The sequence below is a fragment of the Caenorhabditis elegans genome, chromosome II (genome assembly GCF_000002985.6).
Source record: "Caenorhabditis elegans chromosome II".
NCBI lineage: Eukaryota > Metazoa > Nematoda > Chromadorea > Rhabditida > Rhabditidae > Caenorhabditis > Caenorhabditis elegans.
The window spans coordinates 10,486,348-10,506,514 of record NC_003280.10 but is presented as its reverse complement, the minus strand read 5'-3'; the positions used below and the strand labels follow the sequence as shown (position 1 = coordinate 10,506,514).

At 35.8% G+C, this 20,167-nt stretch overlaps 6 protein-coding genes and 2 non-coding genes across 8 annotated transcripts; 4 read left to right on the top strand and 4 right to left on the bottom strand.

Annotated features, from left to right (window-relative positions):
* Positions 1–227: 227 nt before the first annotated feature.
* On the top strand, positions 228–311 carry F59B10.9. Its single transcript, NR_051605.1, has one exon. It is a non-coding gene; the product is annotated as an Unclassified non-coding RNA F59B10.9 (non-coding RNA).
* A 3,012-nt stretch (positions 312–3,323) lies between these two features.
* On the bottom strand, positions 3,324–3,863 carry F59B10.7. The gene has a single exon (NR_051604.1). It is a non-coding gene; the product is annotated as an Unclassified non-coding RNA F59B10.7 (non-coding RNA).
* Positions 3,864–3,973: 110 nt separating this feature from the next.
* Positions 3,974–9,528, top strand: myrf-1 (Myelin regulatory factor homolog 1, N-terminal). The gene is made up of 9 exons (NM_063861.5): positions 3,974–4,052; positions 5,289–5,482; positions 5,830–6,489; positions 6,538–7,789; positions 7,837–7,967; positions 8,048–8,295; positions 8,346–8,466; positions 8,511–8,655; positions 8,705–9,528. The coding sequence occupies exons 1-9, from the start codon at positions 4,028–4,030 to the stop codon at positions 8,722–8,724; spliced, it is 2,796 nt and encodes a 931-aa protein (NP_496262.2). The 5' UTR covers positions 3,974–4,027; the 3' UTR covers positions 8,725–9,528.
* A 283-nt stretch (positions 9,529–9,811) lies between these two features.
* ZK666.12 (uncharacterized protein) lies at positions 9,812–10,303 on the bottom strand (the record flags this gene model as incomplete). The annotated part of the gene is made up of 1 exon (NM_001027356.1): positions 9,812–10,303. The coding sequence occupies one exon, from the start codon at positions 10,301–10,303 to the stop codon at positions 9,812–9,814; it is 492 nt and encodes a 163-aa protein (NP_001022527.1).
* Positions 10,304–10,843: 540 nt separating this feature from the next.
* ZK666.14 (Transcriptional regulator) lies at positions 10,844–11,748 on the bottom strand. The gene is made up of 2 exons (NM_001267325.3): positions 11,613–11,748; positions 10,844–11,396 (listed from the first exon to the last, which is right to left on the bottom strand). The coding sequence occupies exons 1-2, from the start codon at positions 11,686–11,688 to the stop codon at positions 10,942–10,944; spliced, it is 531 nt and encodes a 176-aa protein (NP_001254254.1). The 5' UTR covers positions 11,689–11,748; the 3' UTR covers positions 10,844–10,941.
* Positions 11,749–13,380: 1,632 nt separating this feature from the next.
* ZK666.8 (non-specific serine/threonine protein kinase) lies at positions 13,381–14,853 on the top strand. The gene is made up of 5 exons (NM_063860.4): positions 13,381–13,453; positions 13,502–13,979; positions 14,027–14,211; positions 14,261–14,524; positions 14,572–14,853. Exons 1-5 carry the CDS (start codon positions 13,430–13,432, stop codon positions 14,794–14,796), a joined length of 1,176 nt encoding a protein of 391 aa, NP_496261.2. The 5' UTR covers positions 13,381–13,429; the 3' UTR covers positions 14,797–14,853.
* A 1,124-nt stretch (positions 14,854–15,977) lies between these two features.
* clec-61 (VWFA domain-containing protein) lies at positions 15,978–17,785 on the top strand. Its single transcript, NM_063859.5, has 7 exons — positions 15,978–16,069; positions 16,114–16,262; positions 16,314–16,427; positions 16,486–16,685; positions 16,963–17,357; positions 17,404–17,516; positions 17,562–17,785. The coding sequence occupies exons 1-7, from the start codon at positions 16,024–16,026 to the stop codon at positions 17,754–17,756; spliced, it is 1,212 nt and encodes a 403-aa protein (NP_496260.1). The 5' UTR covers positions 15,978–16,023; the 3' UTR covers positions 17,757–17,785.
* Positions 17,786–18,233: 448 nt separating this feature from the next.
* ZK666.15 (Na_H_antiporter domain-containing protein) lies at positions 18,234–19,475 on the bottom strand. The gene is made up of 5 exons (NM_001267324.2): positions 19,324–19,475; positions 18,665–18,781; positions 18,524–18,619; positions 18,420–18,473; positions 18,234–18,370 (listed from the first exon to the last, which is right to left on the bottom strand). The coding sequence occupies exons 1-4, from the start codon at positions 19,472–19,474 to the stop codon at positions 18,439–18,441; spliced, it is 399 nt and encodes a 132-aa protein (NP_001254253.1). The 5' UTR covers position 19,475; the 3' UTR covers positions 18,234–18,370; positions 18,420–18,438.
* Positions 19,476–20,167: the final 692 nt, after the last annotated feature.

Here is a 20,167-nt window from a genome sequence, read left to right as displayed (position 1 = left end):
GGAAGTAGAGGATTTTTGAGGAAAAGGATACGACTGGTTTTTGTAGGTTTTCTACAAAAGCTGCAACCTTTTTTCTTCGTAATTTTTTGTAACTATTGCCATGGGACAAAAACAAATTTCAGGCTTTTTTATTGTATATTTGGAAATTATTCATAATTTCCCCATTCTTCCAGAGCCTTGAACTAATTGCTTCCCTTGACTCCATATATCCATCCGATTCGTTTTCCCCAATAATCGTCACTGCCACCCATACCGAGTTGACCTCGACCGAGAATAGGAATACGAATTGAGATAGAAAAACGGCGAACGAATTGGACAAAAAAAGCAAAAAGGGAAGAAGGGGGCAAAATTCTGACACAGGGCGCCCTCTCCGGCGACCCCACCGACTCTCAAGGTTACTACTACCAGCAGCCCATACAGCCCACATTTTCTCTCGCACTCATCTCTATCCCGACGATCATCGCCCGATTCTTTTTCTTCTTTTTTCGGTCGGCCCTTTACGTATGTTATGGCTTGTTTTGTATGTTCACCATATATACAAACTTTTAATATTCTCTCTATGAAGTTTGGTGCAATATTTTCAGAATAATCCCTATAGATTTTTGAGTTACACAACTTTTAGAACTATGAAACTGATTTGGTGTTCCAAATGTCATCTATGGAATCTATTAAAATTACGTTTTTAGCGTGTAAACTAGGGAAAACTGCCAACGCCGATATGATAAGGTATTTTTGTAAAACTTGAATAGGAAACAATACAAATATCTACTGCTCATGAAGGCATAATTTAGGAATTTAGAGTAGGCCTAGGTTAAGTCTATGTATAATTTCTACACTATTATATTCTTTTTAAAATAATTTTTAAAAAGAACATCTTCAAAACTCCCCAATAAATCAATTGATCAATATGAAAAACCAACGGCTTCGGGTATGTATTCCTGATAACTTGAAGATATTTTATTACGTCTAATTTGTCCTTTGTCAGAAACAACGGTATATTTCGGTGCCCAAGTATAACTATGCCCAAGAATATAAATTTTCCTCAAATTTTGAAAAAAATCAACGGGTCAATTTGAAAACCACTTAGCGCATATGAGCCCAACATTTACAAAAAGCTATAAATGGCCGTTTTTTGATAATTACTGCATAGGGTCCATTCCATATTAATTTATAGGTCATCCATATGCTAATAAATCAAAGTTTTCTTCAAAAACCCCCACCACATCAGAATTTGTAACCGTCATTCCCCCCATCCCACCATCAATCTCCTTGCCAACTGCTGCCTATTCAATTTTTCATGAACCCACCATTGGTGTCGTGTGTGTCTATGTTTCAATTCCTTTGTCCACTTGAACAAATTCAAATTTTTTCCGGGCGAAATTCTCTCATTTTTCCCCCTCCACAACACCAATACCACTCAACTCTAAATAATCGCTATCCTCGAGGGGAGAAAGGGAACACTCGGATGTCCATTTGACTCTCTTTTTTCGAAGAATCGAGTGTATGTGGACAGACGAGAGAAACGTTTCCTCCCATCTGGCTCTCGCAGTTTTTTATTCTATTTATTGTATACTTATAAATATGAACGATGACGCTCTCCGTTTTTGTACGGGGGGAAGTGGGAGGAGAGAGAGTGTCCTTAGTACTCGCTACAGGTATTAGAGACATAGAGAAATATGGAAGACAATTGGGGGAAGAGGAGACAGAGGATTGTAGGTCAAGAAAGGTCATTGTTGGTTTACGAGTTGGTACGGGATTTTGCTGTTTTTTGGCCTTTAAAAAAAAATGTTTTTGAAATGGTTAGATGAGTCACTCTGAAGAATTTTCAGTTTTAATTTCAAAATAAAATTTAAAGGGGGAGTAACCACTTAGGATTCTGTTTAAAACCAATGCGACCAAATATCATAGAAAAATTTCTCTATAATTTTTTTTGATACTTTTTTGCATATTCGAATTATAATTATATCAAAAATTCGTATGCGAGCATTTAAAACATAAGAATTGCTCTAATTTTCTCGAAATATAAGCATTTTTATTGTTCGGTAATTTACCAAAACTATGACTGAAAATGTTACAATTTGAAAAAAAATCAACATTATATAGACAATATCCCCTCCACTAGCTCTATCTTTAAAATAATGGCTGCTATCACACACCATCATAACCCAAATTTTATAGGCTGACATATAAACTATACCAATATATCAATACCAATTTTGTAAATTCATTGTCCCTACCGTAATCACCTATCATTTATCTATTGTAATTGCTCATTTCAAAAGTTTAATGGCTGGTGTGCCTGGTACCGGACACCCCGCCTTTGTTAGGAATTGCGAAATTTGTTCAAACTTTTTTTTTCCGCTATGCACCAAATGTTTCAGCTGTTGTTTATTGTACATTAAGTAAATATATACATAGATATAAGTTTTGTTCAAGCTGGCATCAATTACAGATGTGCATATTTTGGTTGCCTGAATTTATTCGAAATAAAAAAAATCTAATACTTTTTTGGAGGTTTAATAGAGATTTGATAGTTGAAAAATCTATTTTGAATGTCCTACCAAATATTCATATACTTTTTAATTTTTATCTAAATTTTTCAAATCTATTACTATTACTTAACTTTTCCCCTTTTCAAGTATTTTTTTAAAATTAAATGACAACTTCCATACATTGAAAAACTTTAATCAAAGCTCACAGCACCTCAATTCATCAGTCAACCATTCCACTGACCCTTTATCAACCTTATCAGTTTCAATGTGAGGTGTCAGCAGGTGCTGGTCATTTTTCAAAATGTTCGTTTTTCTCTCCGTTCCCCTCCCCCTTCTCGTTCCGATTTCCCAAACTTGTAAACACTTTTTTAATAAATTTGATGCACATCTGAAAATGGTGTCAGTGTAGATGCGAATCATATAGTTTTTGAGAGTATTATATGGTTACACAGCTGGTTCTGATGACCAGCGGTGGCAAAAACAAAATTCTGGGCATTTCAAACTAATTTTAAATTCCAAAAAATTAAAGCTGTGTTTTGTTGATGAAAGAATAAAGTTTAAAAACGTTTTAAAAAAGTTTTTGGATAGTTTCAGAAATTGAAATAACTAAAACTTAAGGTTTTTTTAAAGTTTTAGATTTGATACCAGGTGTAATAAAAAAGTCTATTGGAATTTTTCCGATATCAATTTACGCAGAAATTCCAAAAAGTTTGCACCCTTTATTTGCCTGACAACTATCTCTCCCAGAATCCAAATATTTTTCTATTATTCATGATCCTATAGAAAATCGTACTTCTTGATTTCCCGACAAAACCAAAATTGCCAAAAAAAAAGAAACCAAAGCTGCCCAAATTTTCCTTGTACCCCAGTTACCTTCAGTTCTAAAAAATCCAAAGCTTGGCGCGTTCGCCTCTGTGTGTAGGTCTGATACCATGTTTGCTCATACGCAAAAACCAGAGGGTGGCATTCGTTTCCTCCCATTTTCCCCACTTTTTTCCAATTCGCCTCTTCCTCCTCAACTGCCGCGCGCTCAACGCAGGCCAGGCAGTGGAAACATAAAAAAAACGAGCGCTCTTTCTCTTCCATTTTTCTCCCGATCTCTCCGCCTCGGAGACGCAGACAGGTTGGCGTGGCTAGCGGTGCCAGGCTGGACTCGGCCGGGTGCCGACCCCCCACCTAACACCCTCGCCTGCAGTCTCTCCGCTGTTCACACTATTTCTCGGGGTTCTCTCGCTTCTCGGGACGAGAGCGGAGTACGAGGCCGACACAGACACAGACACAGACTGAGCGTTTTTTTTGCTGACGCTGCAGCAGCCGTGGAGGCCATCTTGCTCCGCGTGTGTGTGTCTACTACCCTGCTAACCTACTTTTTTGACTTTTTCATCTTTAATATGATCTAGATGTTCGTAAATTTAACCCATCTTGAACTTCAACATATTTTATTTTTGTCATGGCTCATTTCCGAATTGTTATGCTTACAGAAGCCCTCCCACATACCCAATACCAAAGAACCGATACTTTAGCACACTTCGAACATGTCGAGCTCGGACCTTCTGAAAGGTAAGACATATTAAAAAAAAATAGGTTTTGACGGTGTTCTAGGACAATTAAAAAACCTGAACATTTTTGCAACCTCATTTTTCAACTTTGAGGGCTTACTTTTCAGTTATCGTTTGTTCTATCAAACAATTGTCAACTGACAAAATAATTTTTAGGTCTTTTTTTATCTTTTTGAATTAATTATTTCTGGATATCTTTAAAATGAATTAAGATAAATCCTTTTAAAGTAGTGGAGTGCAATCCTTGAAGATTTACTACTAAACTTTTTTTTAAAAATAAAATCGAGTTATCATTTATTTTCAAACATATATTTGCATTTCAATATCGATTTTGAAATTATGAAGTTTACTACAGTAACCCTGCAACTAAAAGTAAAATGACAAAATTTAATATTTTGGAAAACTGTTTTTCAACGATTCACAAAATCTCTACTGAATTATTGAAGCTCATTCAGAAATTACTACTGTAATCCCACATCTGATCTGCAGGTTACATATCAAGAAGGTTACTGTACCTTGCACTTACTCTACCTAGTCTAGGTGTCTAGGTCTAGGTCACCATCACACACACACACACAGACAATTTCAAAACATGCCGTGGTGTCCGGCGGCAAGCCATGAAGTGACCACTCACTTTCTGATTCCTATCTTCTTGCCTCAATCATCATGTCTGCGTCTCAATGTCCTATATGATCACTCGTCTCGTTCGCCTATCTACTTACACGCTTCCCTTGAAAAAGTGCATCTTTTCACGCGCCCAGATTCGCTCCTTTCCTCATTGTGTTTCTTTTTTCTCTCGACCCACAATCACGGAAGCTCGTTTTGGTTTTTTTTTCTTGAAAGAAGGAACGTCGATGTAGATGCTGGCAAAGCAAACATTTTTGTGTCTAAAAATATTATTTTTGCGAAAAAAAGTTATTTCAGATTTTAAATGTTCCATTTTAAAATATGCAATTCGTATTTCCATATTTCCACTTTGACAGCTTATATCTCGGTTGTCTTTAGTTTTATCAAAAACTGCCAACTGGTTTTATTGGTGCAAAATGTTCCTCCTTTATTTTGATAATAAAACAGTTTGTGTATGCTTGTAGGCATGTAGGCAGAAAGGCGTAAGTACGTAGACCCAATGTTCCTTCTTGTGGCTTTAACTTAAAAAAATTAATTTAGGATGATTATTTAGACTTTTTTAAAAAACATTTACAAAATAAATTTGATTAAAAATAAAAACAAATTTCAGGCGAGTTTGACGGGCTCAACTCGGAGCACTTTAACATGATGCAGTACTTAACTCAAGATACTGACGAAGACGATGGCTCAATGGTGTCCCCTACGTCTTCAGCAGATAGCATGCATCAAAATCTAGGAGTTCAACAGCAACAGCAACAAATGCTGCAAGCACAGCAACGACAAAACCAAAATGGCATTTTTCAGGTTAGTTTCTTATTCTTTTCATTTGATGAAATATCTCTTCGGGATAAGAAAAAACGGAACAAATGTTCTAATTCTTCTATGTTACGTAATTCACTAATTGATAGAAAAGATTGTGGTGAAGAGGCGAAGCCTTGAACAAGAATAAGATGAAGAACAAGAGATAACCTTGAGAACCGATTTCCCTTTTTCCAAAAGTGTCTAGAGACAGGGGTTTTATAGGGTTTAAATCGGCAGATATGGACATAAGAAGTAATTTTGGTTAAATAACTAGAAGTATTGAAAAAAAAACTACAGACAGAATGGCGTCATTGTGTGCTGAAACATACAATTAATGTGTGAAATTTCAGCCCCGTCGATTCCCTGAATCTCCAGCAATGACGGATCCTTGCGGAAATGTCTCTTCATCGTCATCATCATCACATCATTCGGACCCAATGTTCTCCCCAAATGAATTTAACGGATACGCTGGAGCCAATGATAACGGAAATCAAACAATGAACAATATTCAATCTCAACAACTCAGCCAGCAACAACATCAGCAGACACGTGGCGGAAATCTTATGATGCCCCAACAATCATCGATTCACGCCCAAATGCAAAACATGAATGCTCCACAATTCTGGAGCCAACCGGGAACTGCTGCAGTCAATCAACCTACAAACACCCTGGCTCAACTCAACCTTTTCAACATTATTCGTGGAGGAGCCGACAGTGGAATGCCAAGCCCTGTTTTGGAGATGCCACGTAAGAGAAGCCGACTTGACACCCCGTGTGAAACGCCAAGAATCGCTCCAAGCTTTGCTGGTATTGACGGATTTCCAGATGAGAATTACAGTCAGCAACAGGCAATCAGATTCTCAAAGTTTCAAGAAGAACAGTGGAGTCCACTGTATGACATCAACGCTCAACCGCTACAACAACTTCAAGTACATGTTGTTGCTGATAAGGGATTCAACTACAACTCAAATGATAATTGCTTTGTGAACCAGAAGAAAAATCATTTCCAGGTATGTAGATATATAGGAGTTTAAAATGTATTATTATTTTATTTTCAGATCTCTGTAAACGTGGAAGCTTCCGATACAATGCCACCAAAGTACGTTAACTTCAACAACCGACTCGTTCCAATTCGTGACTTCAAACTTTCGTTCTGTGGAGTTAAAGCTGAGATGCCATCGTCTGAAATCACAATTCGCCAATCTCGAGCCGATCGTAAACCACATACACATACTCCTGTGCTCTTTGAAATTCAAGAACGAAGAATGACAAAAGTTTGTGTACCACGTCTCCATTTCTCTGAGACCACCCTTAACAACCAAAGAAAACAAAAGAATCGTCCAAACCCGGAGCAAAAATTCTTCCTTTTGGTTGTCAGGTTATTTGCAAGCATTGATGAATCTGAGCATGGAGTTCTTATTCAATCATACGCATCTGAGAAGGTCATCGTTAGAGCCACCAATCCAGGAAGCTTCGAGCCACAAGATACGGACATTGGATGGCAACGAAATGGAGGAGCCCTGTATACACAGGGAGCTGTCTCCGTCGGAACTGAACATCAGGTTGAAAGTGCCAAGCTTACAGTAGCTGGGGACATTTATATGAGTGGCCGAATAATCAATCCATCCGATATTCGACTCAAGGAAGCAATTACTGAACGGGAAACTGCTGAAGCTATTGAAAACCTTCTGAAACTCCGTGTTGTCGATTACCGCTACAAACCAGAAGTCGCAGACATCTGGGGACTTGATGAGCAACAAAGACATCGCACAGGACTGATTGCACAAGAGCTTCAAGCTGTGCTTCCTGATGCAGTACGAGATATTGGAGATTATTTGACAATTGATGAGGGACGAGTGTTCTACGAGACTGTAATGGCAACTCAACAACTCTGCAGAATGACCGGAGACTTGGACAGTAAGATCGATGAAAAAGTTGCCGAGATTAGCAGACGATTGAATGAATACGCAGTCCGAAAGAAGCTCGCTAGCTCAATGGCATCTAACCTCAACGGAGACAACAAGAGTCTCTCATACTCAAGATGCTCACTCACATCAACTGCAACCAATGCCACGTCACAACCAAAGAGAAGCAGGAAGCATCGTGCCATAAAACAGGCACAATCCTGTGGAAGCCGACTTAGTCAAGGAACAGTTGTCACCTTGGTTTCCATTATGGCCGCTTGTCTTCTCGCCATGTCAGCTCTTTATGTCCTTGATTGGCATAACCGAAACTACGGATATCACCAACATTTCGAAACGAACACACCATCCACTAAAGGAGAACTCGCCAATCTTGTCATATCACCAGGTTAGTCCAAATTTCCGAGCTTCATACAAAAATTCATGATTTTTCAGCCAACTTCATGCCCTCATTCCAACCCGATGCCCCTATACTACTTGAAAAATGCTTCAATCCATCTTGTAAAACATATTGTTGTACAGATACGCCGCCCGTTGTAGAGGACAGTAGAGCCATCGCTACACATGTAAGTTTAATCTATTTCCGTCACGAGACTATAATCTTAGATATTCAACAATTCTAAGCCTTCACTGTACATTATTACAGGGCCTCGACAATGGCGATGAAGTATATCCAGAGAGTCCATCCAACAGAACCAATGGCATCGCACGTGCTCCAAACCTTGAGCACATGGCTTTTGAAACTGGAGTTGAGATTAGAATCCCTGCACTGAATGTGACACTTGACCAGCGTTACTGTGTGGAACGCAGTTGTAACAAACGAAAAGGAATCTTCAATGTCTTTGTGCCAGTGTCAAGATATATGCCTGATGTTGCTCTTGAAATTGAAATTAAGTAAGTTGGCACCTTGAATTTTGAATTTTTAAACTTTTAAAAAATTATAGAGCTCCAATTTCAAAAGTCGTGAGCAACTGCGGAGCGTTCCCTTCAACAGAGTTCAACCACAAAGTTTGTCCGTTGAGCCGAACTCAACAAAGCGAATCACCGGTACCAACTTCTACAAGAGTGAGTTTCGCCTTTTTAAACTATGAAAACTATTCAAATTTCAGCTATTTGACAATATCTTCGAGTTATCTATGGGTTCCTTCATCCAATCAGCCTACCGGTTCCGAGTCGGCTACTCCACTGAAACCTGCTTCAGCGAGGATTCAAATGGATCCTACGAGGAGTACAATCTGATCTTTTATCGCATGTGTAAGTGACTTCATGAATTTTTAAACATGAATTTAATAATGTATTTCAGGCACCCTATCATCTTCATAAGCTAATGCTTCATATATCATTTTTGTTTGCGCCAGTGGGCCGTTGCAATTCTTTCAAACCTTCTTCCAAAAAATCCCTCGCCCAGAAATGTCTTTTCTCTTTTTCTCTGACTCTCTGTCTCTCTGTCTGACACTCATTGAAAATTGTTTTATTATAATATTATTTCTTTACTTCTTCTCATTCAAATCTCATCCACACCGTTCAGCATTTTATATGAAACCACTTGTGTCCAACCAACATGTATCCCCCCGGTTACAATCGTGTATACTCTAAAAACCCCGTCGCCAACTTTTCAAATTTTCAGCCCAGTTTTCTTCATCCCCCAACTGTATTTATTTTCAAATCTATACCTCATCTCCTCTCATTTATTCCCCCTTCTCTTGTCTCATGGATTCCAAACAGGCTCTCCCGAATTGATCAGCCAATATGTAAAAATGTTGAGTAACCAGGACTTCTTCACTCAGATACAACCAATCTATGTCGACGAAACACTTTTCTTGAAATTTATGTACTTTTTAATGGATTTTTTTTTCAAAAATTCAAACAACAACACACACAAAGACCTCTATGAAAAACTCTCCCTGAATGATATCGATAGGTACATTTTTTCATTTTTTTCCCAAATACTTTATTCTTTTTTCTAAAACTGCAAAAAAAATCACGAAAAAATATTTATTTCTTCATTTGTTGATCAGAATCTTTTTTAACCTATTCACTTTAATCTTTTTATGCCCCCGTCCCCGTACTCTGAAATGTCGTTTCTTGTCCTTTCATTTCACTAATGAATAAAATAATTTCAATTTTATCCAAGCCCATACATATAAAGTTTAATAAAATCAGAGAATTGAATCCGTTTTTGACCAAAAAGTAGCAAAAACCCTGACCTCTATTTTTCTAACTCCACAAAAAAATCGACAAATATACATTAATGGAAAAAAACCTTAAAAGTTATTACTTTAATAAATTAATAAATTCTTTGAATCCGATTGTACCTGTGATGTTTTTCGGAAGCTTAGATTTTTTGGAATATGATCATTTTGTATTTCAAATAATTTATTTCACATTTACATACATTAATAATAATAATCTAAAAATCATCTTCTACCATACTCTTAAACATTTTTCGATGTGAAGTCTTAAACTTCAATAATAAAAAACATCGGTAATATGCGGGTAACAAAAATAAACAAAACAACGAGAATAAGGAATAACTCAATGGAGATTCATACTTTTCACAAATATATTTTGCATAAAAAAGTACCATTGCTGTCAGTGCAGCTGCTTCAATTGATGATAATGGCCGTAAAACAGAAAAGAATCGAACTCCAATGGCTACAAGATCCAGAGTGAAGCCGATGAAAAGACATAAGAGAAAAGTGGTGTACCAGTCATGAAGATTTTTAGAAAAGAATGGAAGAATAATCACATATGGAATTGTGATTATAAGTACAAGTTTTGGAGTTGTACTTGATTGTTGTTCAGCTTGTTTATCATGTTCCTCTTCTTCTTTTATCTCCATTAATTCTTCAACATCAGGTCGAATGTCTCCTTGGATTGGTGAAATTGACATTTTCTTCATTTTTTGAAATTACCTGAAGCTATGAAATTAACAGAAAAATTTGTGAGTTTGAAAAAATTAAAGAAACAAATTATCACGAGGAAATAAAAACGGATTTCGGATTTTTCTGAAATCGATTTCATTTTATCGATAATGTCAAGCAGAAAATTATTTTACAAATTCTTGAAAAAGTGACAAATAAACTTAAAAACTTAAACACAAAACTTCAATGACAAAAACAAACAATATTTTCAGACATTTGGGCGTTAACAGGGTGTAAAAAATTTTAATGATAAATTACTTGTTTTGTTTCAGAAAGAAAAGTTGAGAGGGTCTTCGTTACTATTTTAATTTGATTGATTTTGTTGTTAAAGTACAATACACTTCGTTTCAAAACAATCTTCGTTTGACTGAAAATTCAAAGATCAAAACTTTATAGTTTTCGTCGGGAATTAAATTAATTAGTTAAAATTGAGTGAAAGATTTACTTCCGCTTTTGATTGTTCGTGTTCTAAAATATTTTATTTTATCCCCTAACATCACATAAATTTATACCTTATTCAAAACATTACTCAATTTTATTGGTAATAATTTCACAAATAAATGAATAAATAAATAAATTGCCAACTTATAAAATAATCAATTAAAAATAATTATGCTTATTGGATGTCCAGTTGTCCATTAATCAATGCATTATGTGAAACCAAGAGCCAGCGGTAGAATCTTCTCACCAAAAACGCTTTATACAATCCAGCAATAGATATTCCAAAAAAGAGATATGCAATATAGAGAGGCGTTGTATTGGGATATATTGATTGTGCAATAAGATTTGCTCCTGAGAAGAGTAGACAAGTTGACCATAATACTATTTCAACGTGTCTTAACCAAATGAGCATGTTTTCCACATGATAACGAATAGCCAAGCATGAAAGCGTTTGGAAGATATGAAAAACAATGGCTAATTCGATACAATATTGCGGGAAGTCAATCAACGCAACAAAAGATGCTCCGATTATCATCAGAGTCAGTATGAGGCACAAGTTTTCGGTGGAGATTTTGTTGAAAAATACGGCTGGTTGTTCTTTGTCCTTGAAGAGTCGAACATGTTGAGACACTGAAATTTATTAAATAAGTATTTAGATATAAGAGAAGGTCTATGTAGTTTTGCATAGCTTAATTCATCTTCCAAGAGAGAAACAAAAATTTTGAATTCACACACAGGAACATCAGAAATCTCACAGATCGCGAAAATGTATTTTGTTCGTGAGAGATCTTTTTTTTTCTTTGTTCTAGAGCACAGTATCACAACTGCCAAAAAAAAAACACTCACCGCTCTGGATTGAATCCCTTCGGTCCTCCACATGTTCCACAAAAGTGAGAACGGTACAGTCGCTAATCGTAGCCATTTTGCCTCCGATCGATTTCTGAGAGTCCACGTTGTGAACGGAGATTTTTTGGTTTGAACGAGAGAAATACAGAGACTGTTAAACGATATGCATGAAAAATAATAAAATGCATAACAATGGGAATACATTAAAAAAGATGTGACATGAAACGAGGCAAATCGAATTTCAAGCTACCATATTCAGAACTGCACACGGAATAAGATATTAGAACCAAGAAAGGAGAGAAGCTCACTACTTTCCAAAAGATGCATGCTAAATATGGAAAATCAGTTTAAAAAAAAAGAAACAGAATGATTGCCGTGGGCAAAGCAAAACATATCTGAAACTTGGCTGTACTTTTGAAATTTTTTGGAGTTTCTCGATTTGTTGTTGAAATTTTGAGAGCATTGAAAACAGTAGTTTTTGCAATCAGTTTACACGAACAGAAAAAAAGAAAATAAGTAATTTTCTTGTTAAAATTCGAATACTATTGATTTATTGAATGTTTTCAAACAGTCAAACAAAACCTGATCCCTTTTTGGGAATTGCCGATAGAGAATAACATGATATATTGCCTGTGATAGGCGATCAAAAAGTTGTTTCACTGGTGTGAATATATTAAATCTTAATGTGACTTTATTTACCTAATAGTTTAGTATTTAAAATTTTCATGAAAGCCTAAAAAAAACGGGAAAAGTTTTACGGCACTGTAAACTGCAAATTGCAACTTTCAAAAGTTTTTTCGAAGTTTTCAACAAATTAAATGATATTTTCTAATCGAACATGAATTTCTGTACCAAATTTTTAAATTAAAAAATTGGGTTATTATGTTAAAATCTCCAAGTTAACGTTTCAACCTCATATAAACAGAGCCACTTCTCTTGCCCTCTTACGCGCTAAACAAATCCTCAAATGTTTCTCCTCTTCTTCCCCTAAATTCTATATAAATATGTACAAGACCTACGTTTCCCCTATCCTTGAATACGGATCAGTCATATACTCCCCTCCACCAACATCTAAATTATCAAGCACACTAGAATCTCCCCTCAAATACTTTTCTAAACGGGTCCTACAGCGCTGCAATATTAAATACAAAATAAAAAATGCTCCACAAACACACAATGCTTTCTCCAAATCCTACGAAAACCGACTAAAAATTCTAGGAATTTCATCAGCCCGCTCTCTCCGCCTAAGAGCCCAACTATTGCTTCTATACAAAATTCTTACCGGCGCAGCGCACTTCCCAAAAAGCAGTGACTTTGTTACGCTTGCTAACTCGTCTCGTCGTCCGATGCTCATTAAAAATAAAAAATCCCAAATGTCGTAGCTTTTTCTCCCAAGTAGTGCCAATATGGAATAGCATTGTACGCAACTCTAGCTTTTTCCTCTCCCCATCACAATTCCTTTCGCTTGTTGATTGTCAAATATCTAAATTCTGATCTCTTTCCCTCTCACTTAAACTCGCGCTCTGTTGGGCCGAGTTTATTTTAATTTATTCATCTACACGTGTAAATATCATAACCGGTTATGTTTTTCTTATCATATTCTTTTTGTTTCCATGATGAATAAATAAATAAATAAATAAGCAATAATTTTTCCACTGGCCTTCACATTTAGAAAATTAATGTGACCGTGAACTCTCAGAATTTTCTTTCAAAGTTAGTAAAAGTACGTGGGAATCATCGGAATAAATACTGTAGACAAAAATATTTTAGTCATTTCTACATTGTAATCAAAGTCAAAGTCGTGAGCATTCATATAAATGATGAATCCGAAACATGTTGAGGTTTGTTCGCTTATTTTTTCAGTCTCAGACTAAAGATTGTTTTTGAAGGGAGCTGAAAAATCGGCCAAGTCCGCAGTGGCTACTGAGTTTTCGGCAAAAATGAGTAAAGAGGAGTCGACAAAGGAGTCTTCGGTATCCAAGCGAACAGTTCGTAAAGATCAGATAGTAAAACCAAACAATGAAAAAAGTGCGAGAAGTCTTAAATCTCCAACAAAACAGTTCAGTGTGGTGCCACGTTTGAAACGCCCAGACCCCACTTCTACTCCTTTGATGCCTATCGATGAGAAATTCAGAAAACGATGGCACATTGAAGGAATCATCGGTAAAGGTGGTTATGGCGAAATTTATTTGGCAATCGACATGAAATTGGCAGAAGAAGTGGCAATAAAGGCAGAACCATTGGTACGAAAAGGCAAAATTGCCAGGCGAATGATTTTGGAACAAGCAGTTCTCGTAAAACTCCAAGGGAAGCCTCATGTTCCTTGGATTTTTGGATCCGGTCACACAGAAAACTTCAATTTCATTGGTAAGTTTAGTCTAAAAACAAATTTAAAAAACATTACCTCGTTTCAGTGCTTCAACTGCTAAGTGCCAATCTTGGAGATATTCGTCGAATGAGTCCCACACGTAAATTGAGCAAGTCATCAGTTGGAAGAATCGCCGTTCAGGCCATTGCTGCTCTGCGAGATCTACACGACGTCGGGTATCTCCATAGAGATATTAAGCCAGGAAATATGTGTTTTGGTATCACTTCCAAAGTTGGTCTTGCAATAAATTTTCACAATAGATTCCATTATCTCGTTCCAGACACGTCATGTTTTGATGCTTCTCGACTTTGGTCTGGTACGTAGATACAAAGATCCAGATGGTGAATGGCGAACTCATCGGGTTAAAGCTGGTTTCCGAGGCACTCAAAGATATGTATCTACTCGTGTTCATCGTCGGCTCGAACAGACACCGACAGACGACATGGTGTCCTTGTTGTACACATTGATTGAGTTGCTGGCTGGAGAGCTTCCGTGGAGAAATATTGAAAACAGTGATGCCATCTGGAAAATGAAAGATGAATTGGTATGAAGCTATGTTTGGATCTTAATAATACTTTTTGTGGTTTGCAGCATCATGGCCAAATTGATCACTTCCATGAATCGTCTCAAGAGCTGATTGAATTTTCTCAACTCGTATCACGTCTCGACCCAATGTCTGAACTTCCGTATACTACTCTTCAAGCATCCGTCAAAAAGTTGTACCTTCCGAAAAAGTTGTCAGATCCGTATGATTGGGAAGAAAACTTCAAAGACGCCTTGTTGGAGAAGCCACGTTCTACTGAAGACAGCTCCTAGTACTTATTTTTCTTGTATTTCCATATGAGTTTACAATAAAAATTATTTTAGAATATGATTTTCATTGAATGATTTTGGGCAAATTCAAAGATCCGCTGTTTAACACTTTAAAAATTCAGTGTTGAGTATTCCGATTCTCAATCAAATTTTCATGTTTGGTGACCTCTTTTTAAAGAAAAGTTATAAACATTTGTGCGGGAAAATATGAATTTTTGTAGTGATTAGAAAGAAATAAAGAACTACTTAAAATGACACATTGTTTTTTTTATCTGCTAGACATTTTTCAAAATATTCGTTAGGTTTCCTTTTTTTTCTTTTTTTTTCACCTACTTTAGTCGAAAGGCCAAATTAAAACAAAAAATAATGAAAAATTGAGCAACAAGACAAATTAAATTTGAACTTTAAAAATCAAATAAACTTTCAGAAGCATGTCTGGAGCATGCCTGGTAACATAATAAGAATACAAATATTTTACTTCAGTTGCAAAAAATCAACATATTGACTGGTATTAATCCCTTTTTTTGCAAACCAGAAGTTTACCCATATTTTGTGTTTGTTGATGTTTCGATCTTTTTCGCTTTGTTTGGAAAACCGTTCCGTATCAAACAAAAAAAATGCAACATCAGCAGTTTACGAATTATCTGAAATTGGTGCCAGTACGTGCTCACTTCCGATTTATTTATGGTTAGAATGTATCTAGGATGATCTTCGTAGTTGTCTTGCACTACAACTGACATTAGCTATTATAAAATTGTGTTCAAAAATTTAGTAGAACCTAAAAAGTTTGTCTAATAACAAAGAAAGCTATTGAATGAAAAATCGCGAAAAAAATTGCATCTGGGTAAAAATAGTGATGTGACAGTTGACAATTTTCTCCGATTTCTGAATTTTTCTAGGAAGTTTTAAGTCTGGGTAATAGTTCGGCAACCACCATTTTTCCTTTTTTAAATACCCATAAAGGAATGATGGTTGTAGTGCCAAATTTGCAAATTCTTCGAGTGTAAGCTTAAAAACTACATTTCAAAATGCACTGCCACTCCTCTTCCCATTTGCCCAATAATTCTACTTCTACTTACTTCCATTTCAAAATTTCGCGACGATGTATCTTTAATCTGAGGGGCGTCCTCTTTTCCTGACCCATCTCGAGTCACTGATAAGATGTCAGAAAATTACAAATAAATAGATGTGAAAATGCACAAACAATCCAGTGTTATCAGAGGTATCACAATGGCAATGAAGTTTCTTCTAACCTGTTTTCTTCTAGGAATCACATGTAAGTCAGAAAAGCTTCACAATTAGTAGGGAAAAAAATTACAGTTTGTCTGGGGAGTCCAGTGAGTCAATCATCAAACTGCCAAGATGGATATATGGATAGAGTCTGCGGAGAAGATGAGACACATCTTTGGCTGGATATTGTCGCAGTTGTAGATAATTCTAAGGGAATGACTGATAAAGGTGTCGTAACTGTGAGTAAATTGAAAAGAACCTCTACTTGTAATTTTTCTTTACTCTTCCAGGTTGCTGGACAAATTGTTTCATTATTCGTTGATGGCCAGCAGCTGGGAATCGATCCAAATCAGCCAAGAACTACAAGAATCGGAATTGTAACCTACAACCGAGATGCAACTGTGGTGAGTTTCGTAAAAATATTAGAAATGGAAGTTAAAATATACATGAATAATATTTTAGGTTGCTGATCTCAACAAGATCACATCAATCGACCAACTCGCAGATATCGTGTTTGGCGCGCTTCATAAAGCATCTTCGATTGCAGACTCATACTTACATGCTGGATTGGAGGCAGCTGATGATCTTCTGCAAAGACAAAGTTTTGCTACAAGCAGAGGACATTATAAGAAGCTAGTCATTGTATATGCATCGGAGTACAGGTGATTTTATTGGTTTGATTACAAGATCTTTCAGGTACAGTACTCCTCCTCCCTAGTATGTTATTGAACCAGTGATCTGGGGTCTAGATCATGTTCACATCAACTTAACATTTACACAAAATCCCCTAACCTATATTGGAAAATAATTTTATCTCTAGCGGTTCCAAATAAGTGCCTGAGCGGGCATCTTGCCTCTGTCCAAGCCCAGCTGATACAAACACTAACACAAGTGGAATATTTTGCTAATCTTCTCCAACACTGATTACCAATCTTACAGTGGGACTGGAACCCAAGACCCTTTACCATTGGCGACACGTATGAAGGTTGACGTGGCAATTGCAACAGTAGCGTACGGCCAAGATAATGTTAATGGTTTTCTTCGACAGCTCTCACAAATCGCTACGCCCGGATACAATTTCACGAATCAAAATGGAATACAGTTGGTCCCCGAGCTTAGAGCTACAATGGTTCAAGTCAACTGCTATTGTCCAAACCAATGGTTCCAAATGCGTCAGAGCTACTCCGACGAGAGCTCGTTAAAATACGGAGTCTGCATTCATCCGGTCACTCTAGGAGCAACTAGAACTGCGGCAAAGTTGTCTTGCAGAAATCAATGGAATAATGCGTATATGATCAATGAGTACACTCAGACAAAACATGATTTTACACTTCGTAAGTTGAAGTGTTAATGTGAAAGCTCACTGTGTACCTATTTCAGAAGTTATTGAAAACATCACCGCATTTACACAACCTTATACTTACTACATCGGACTGTCTTATTCAAATGGAAATTGGCAATGGGAGCAGCCAAACGGTCAACCACTTGCCCAAGTTTACTAGAAAACTCCTGATAGAAACTAAATTAAAATTTTCTAGCTTCAAACATGGAGCGACTGGTGCCCGGGATATCCGACTGCTTCATCCACAGACACTGCAGTTGTCAATGTTCAATCGTCATCATCTTCGGCGAAGACTTGCTGGCAGAATACAAAGTCATCTCTGACAAACATGTACGTCTGCGAAGTAGCAACGTGTGACTCGACTAACTACTGTACAGCTGAAAAAATTTGATTTGATAAATAAAGTACTTTTAAAATTTGTTTAAACTTTCAAATAAAACTTGCGTTCGGGGGAATTTGAGCCCCGTTGTATACCGTTTAGGATTACTGTCAAACAATAAAAATGGTGTATTTAGTTTTGTTTCAGATTAATAATGCGAAACAATCAATAAAACAGCTATTTTTCTGCTATTTTTCTACAGTTTCAAAAAATTTCTATGTTTCTAAAACTTCTGCCAGAATTTCATGATTTTGCACTTTGAAAATCTATTTGAACTTTTTTATGAATTCCTCATACTTTTACTGTTTATCGTTTTAAATTTTAAATAATCTCGTTATCAGTTGTCAAAAGTGACTTGATGAAACTGACTCAGTGATTATAATCCTGCAAAAATGTGCTTAAATACAATCAGTAAACATTCAAAATGCGGGAAAAGTGTTTTAAAAATGTGGGCTTAAAAAATGTATTTATCTTTTATATTGAACCACTGAAAAATTGAAATGATTTATTCTTTTAAACCCAAGAAAATATGTTAATAACACAAAATAGATTAGAAACTAATCACAAACATGTATAATTAATTATTAGAACCGTATCACATTCCAGTATTCGAGTTTCCATTGCACCTGAAATATATTCAGATCAACAAACAAACAATGCAATTGTCTAACTTACTAATTATTCCATTCCACTTCTAAATCACTGTTAAATGTTCAAATAGTCGTTGATCTAAGAAGTTTTAATTTTAACTTTATATCTAGATCTACATGGATTCGCACCATTCAACTTCGTTCGCATTCTAAATCGTTTATATTCGTGAATTCCAATAGCAATGAACATTGTACACATGGCAATCAGAGAAAATAGAAATAGTTCTGAATTGGAAATAGTTTTGATAGAAAAGAACCTTCAAAAGTCACCTTTGAAATATAGCATGTGTATGAAGCACGTCATATACAACGTAAACCACATTGGAGGATTTAACACGGAAAGAGGAACAGAGATCCCCATTAGAAGAAGGACAAGTGTAGAATACTCTAAAACTTCAGTATGTAAAAATATATTTGTTTATCTGGAGAATATATGTAATTCAAAAATATATTTCCTCGTGCCTCCCTTCTATTAGTTTGATGTTATCAGAGCTGTAATTATGCGCATTAGACACGAGGCAGGCGTAGGCCAAATGGATCTTTTTTTTCAAAGTGGATGAAAGCTAAGGTTGCCAAAAAAAAGTGCACTGAAACTAGACAATTATCCATCAGTTTTTAAAAATTTCATTCATTTCAATGAACTCTAATAAAACAACTAAAGCTTTTCAAATAGTAAGCTACATGATTTTTTTTTTGGGAAATTTCGTGTGTAAGCACTTTATCAGCGGAGCAAGTTTTCGTGTGCTTAAGTACCGTAGTCTGATTATCCGATATAAACTGCTTTATTTTATAATAAGTTTATTCTACATAAAAGCAACGTGGCTTTTGAGTTGAAAATTCGGATATATTACGTTTGGGTGGCCTATAATGCGCAAGAAACGTACGTTTTAATGAAAATAGTGAAATTACGATAGTGTAATACAACTCACCATATTGAATTCCTACTTGAATCCCTGCTTCTAAATCAGTTCGATATATTGAACATCCAATTTCCACAAACGATAATACCAATGCGGGTACAAAAAGATGAATATTTTTGGAAAAAACTTGAATAAATTCTGGTATCGAGTCACTATTCATTCTGCAAAACGTGTTGAATGAATGAATCACATGAAAACATGGATTCACATAGCCTTTTGTAGTATTTTTCATTCAAAAGTATATTGTTCGCTCAATTGAATGAAATCGATCAAAGAATCTTAGTTACAGATGTACATGAAAGAATGTTTTGTATGTTTTGAAAAAAAAAATTATTGAAAAAAGTTCACACTGACTAAACTGTATGGCTTATGGTTTCAAAAACGGCCAAAGAATTTTTGCTCCTGCAAACAATGGGAACTTAGAATATAATGGCAAGATTCCGGAAGTTTTAAATTCCGCTTTTCTATAGTTGGTATAGTCTAACGAAAACGTATGAATGTTATTCATAGTATATAAAAATGTTAAAATACGTATCAATTATTAAAAAACACAGGAAGTGACTGTGTATATAAAGAAGAAAGACAGGAAGGGAAGCAATCAAAAACAGTTAAATTTTTAACGATTCGATCAGATTTCAAACTGATTTTTTAGAAACAATTTTGAGCTTCATTGAGTTTCTTTTTTTTTCGAATATTGATTGTTTAGATTTCAAGCTTCAATTGTCATTTTGGAAAAGTTTTCAATTTTTACAGTCAAAAAGTAAAAGCTACTAAATCATGAAAATTTTTAGAAAAACAATTTATGTTGACCAAAAAAATTCTAAATTTCTCAAAAAGTTCAAATTTGAATAAA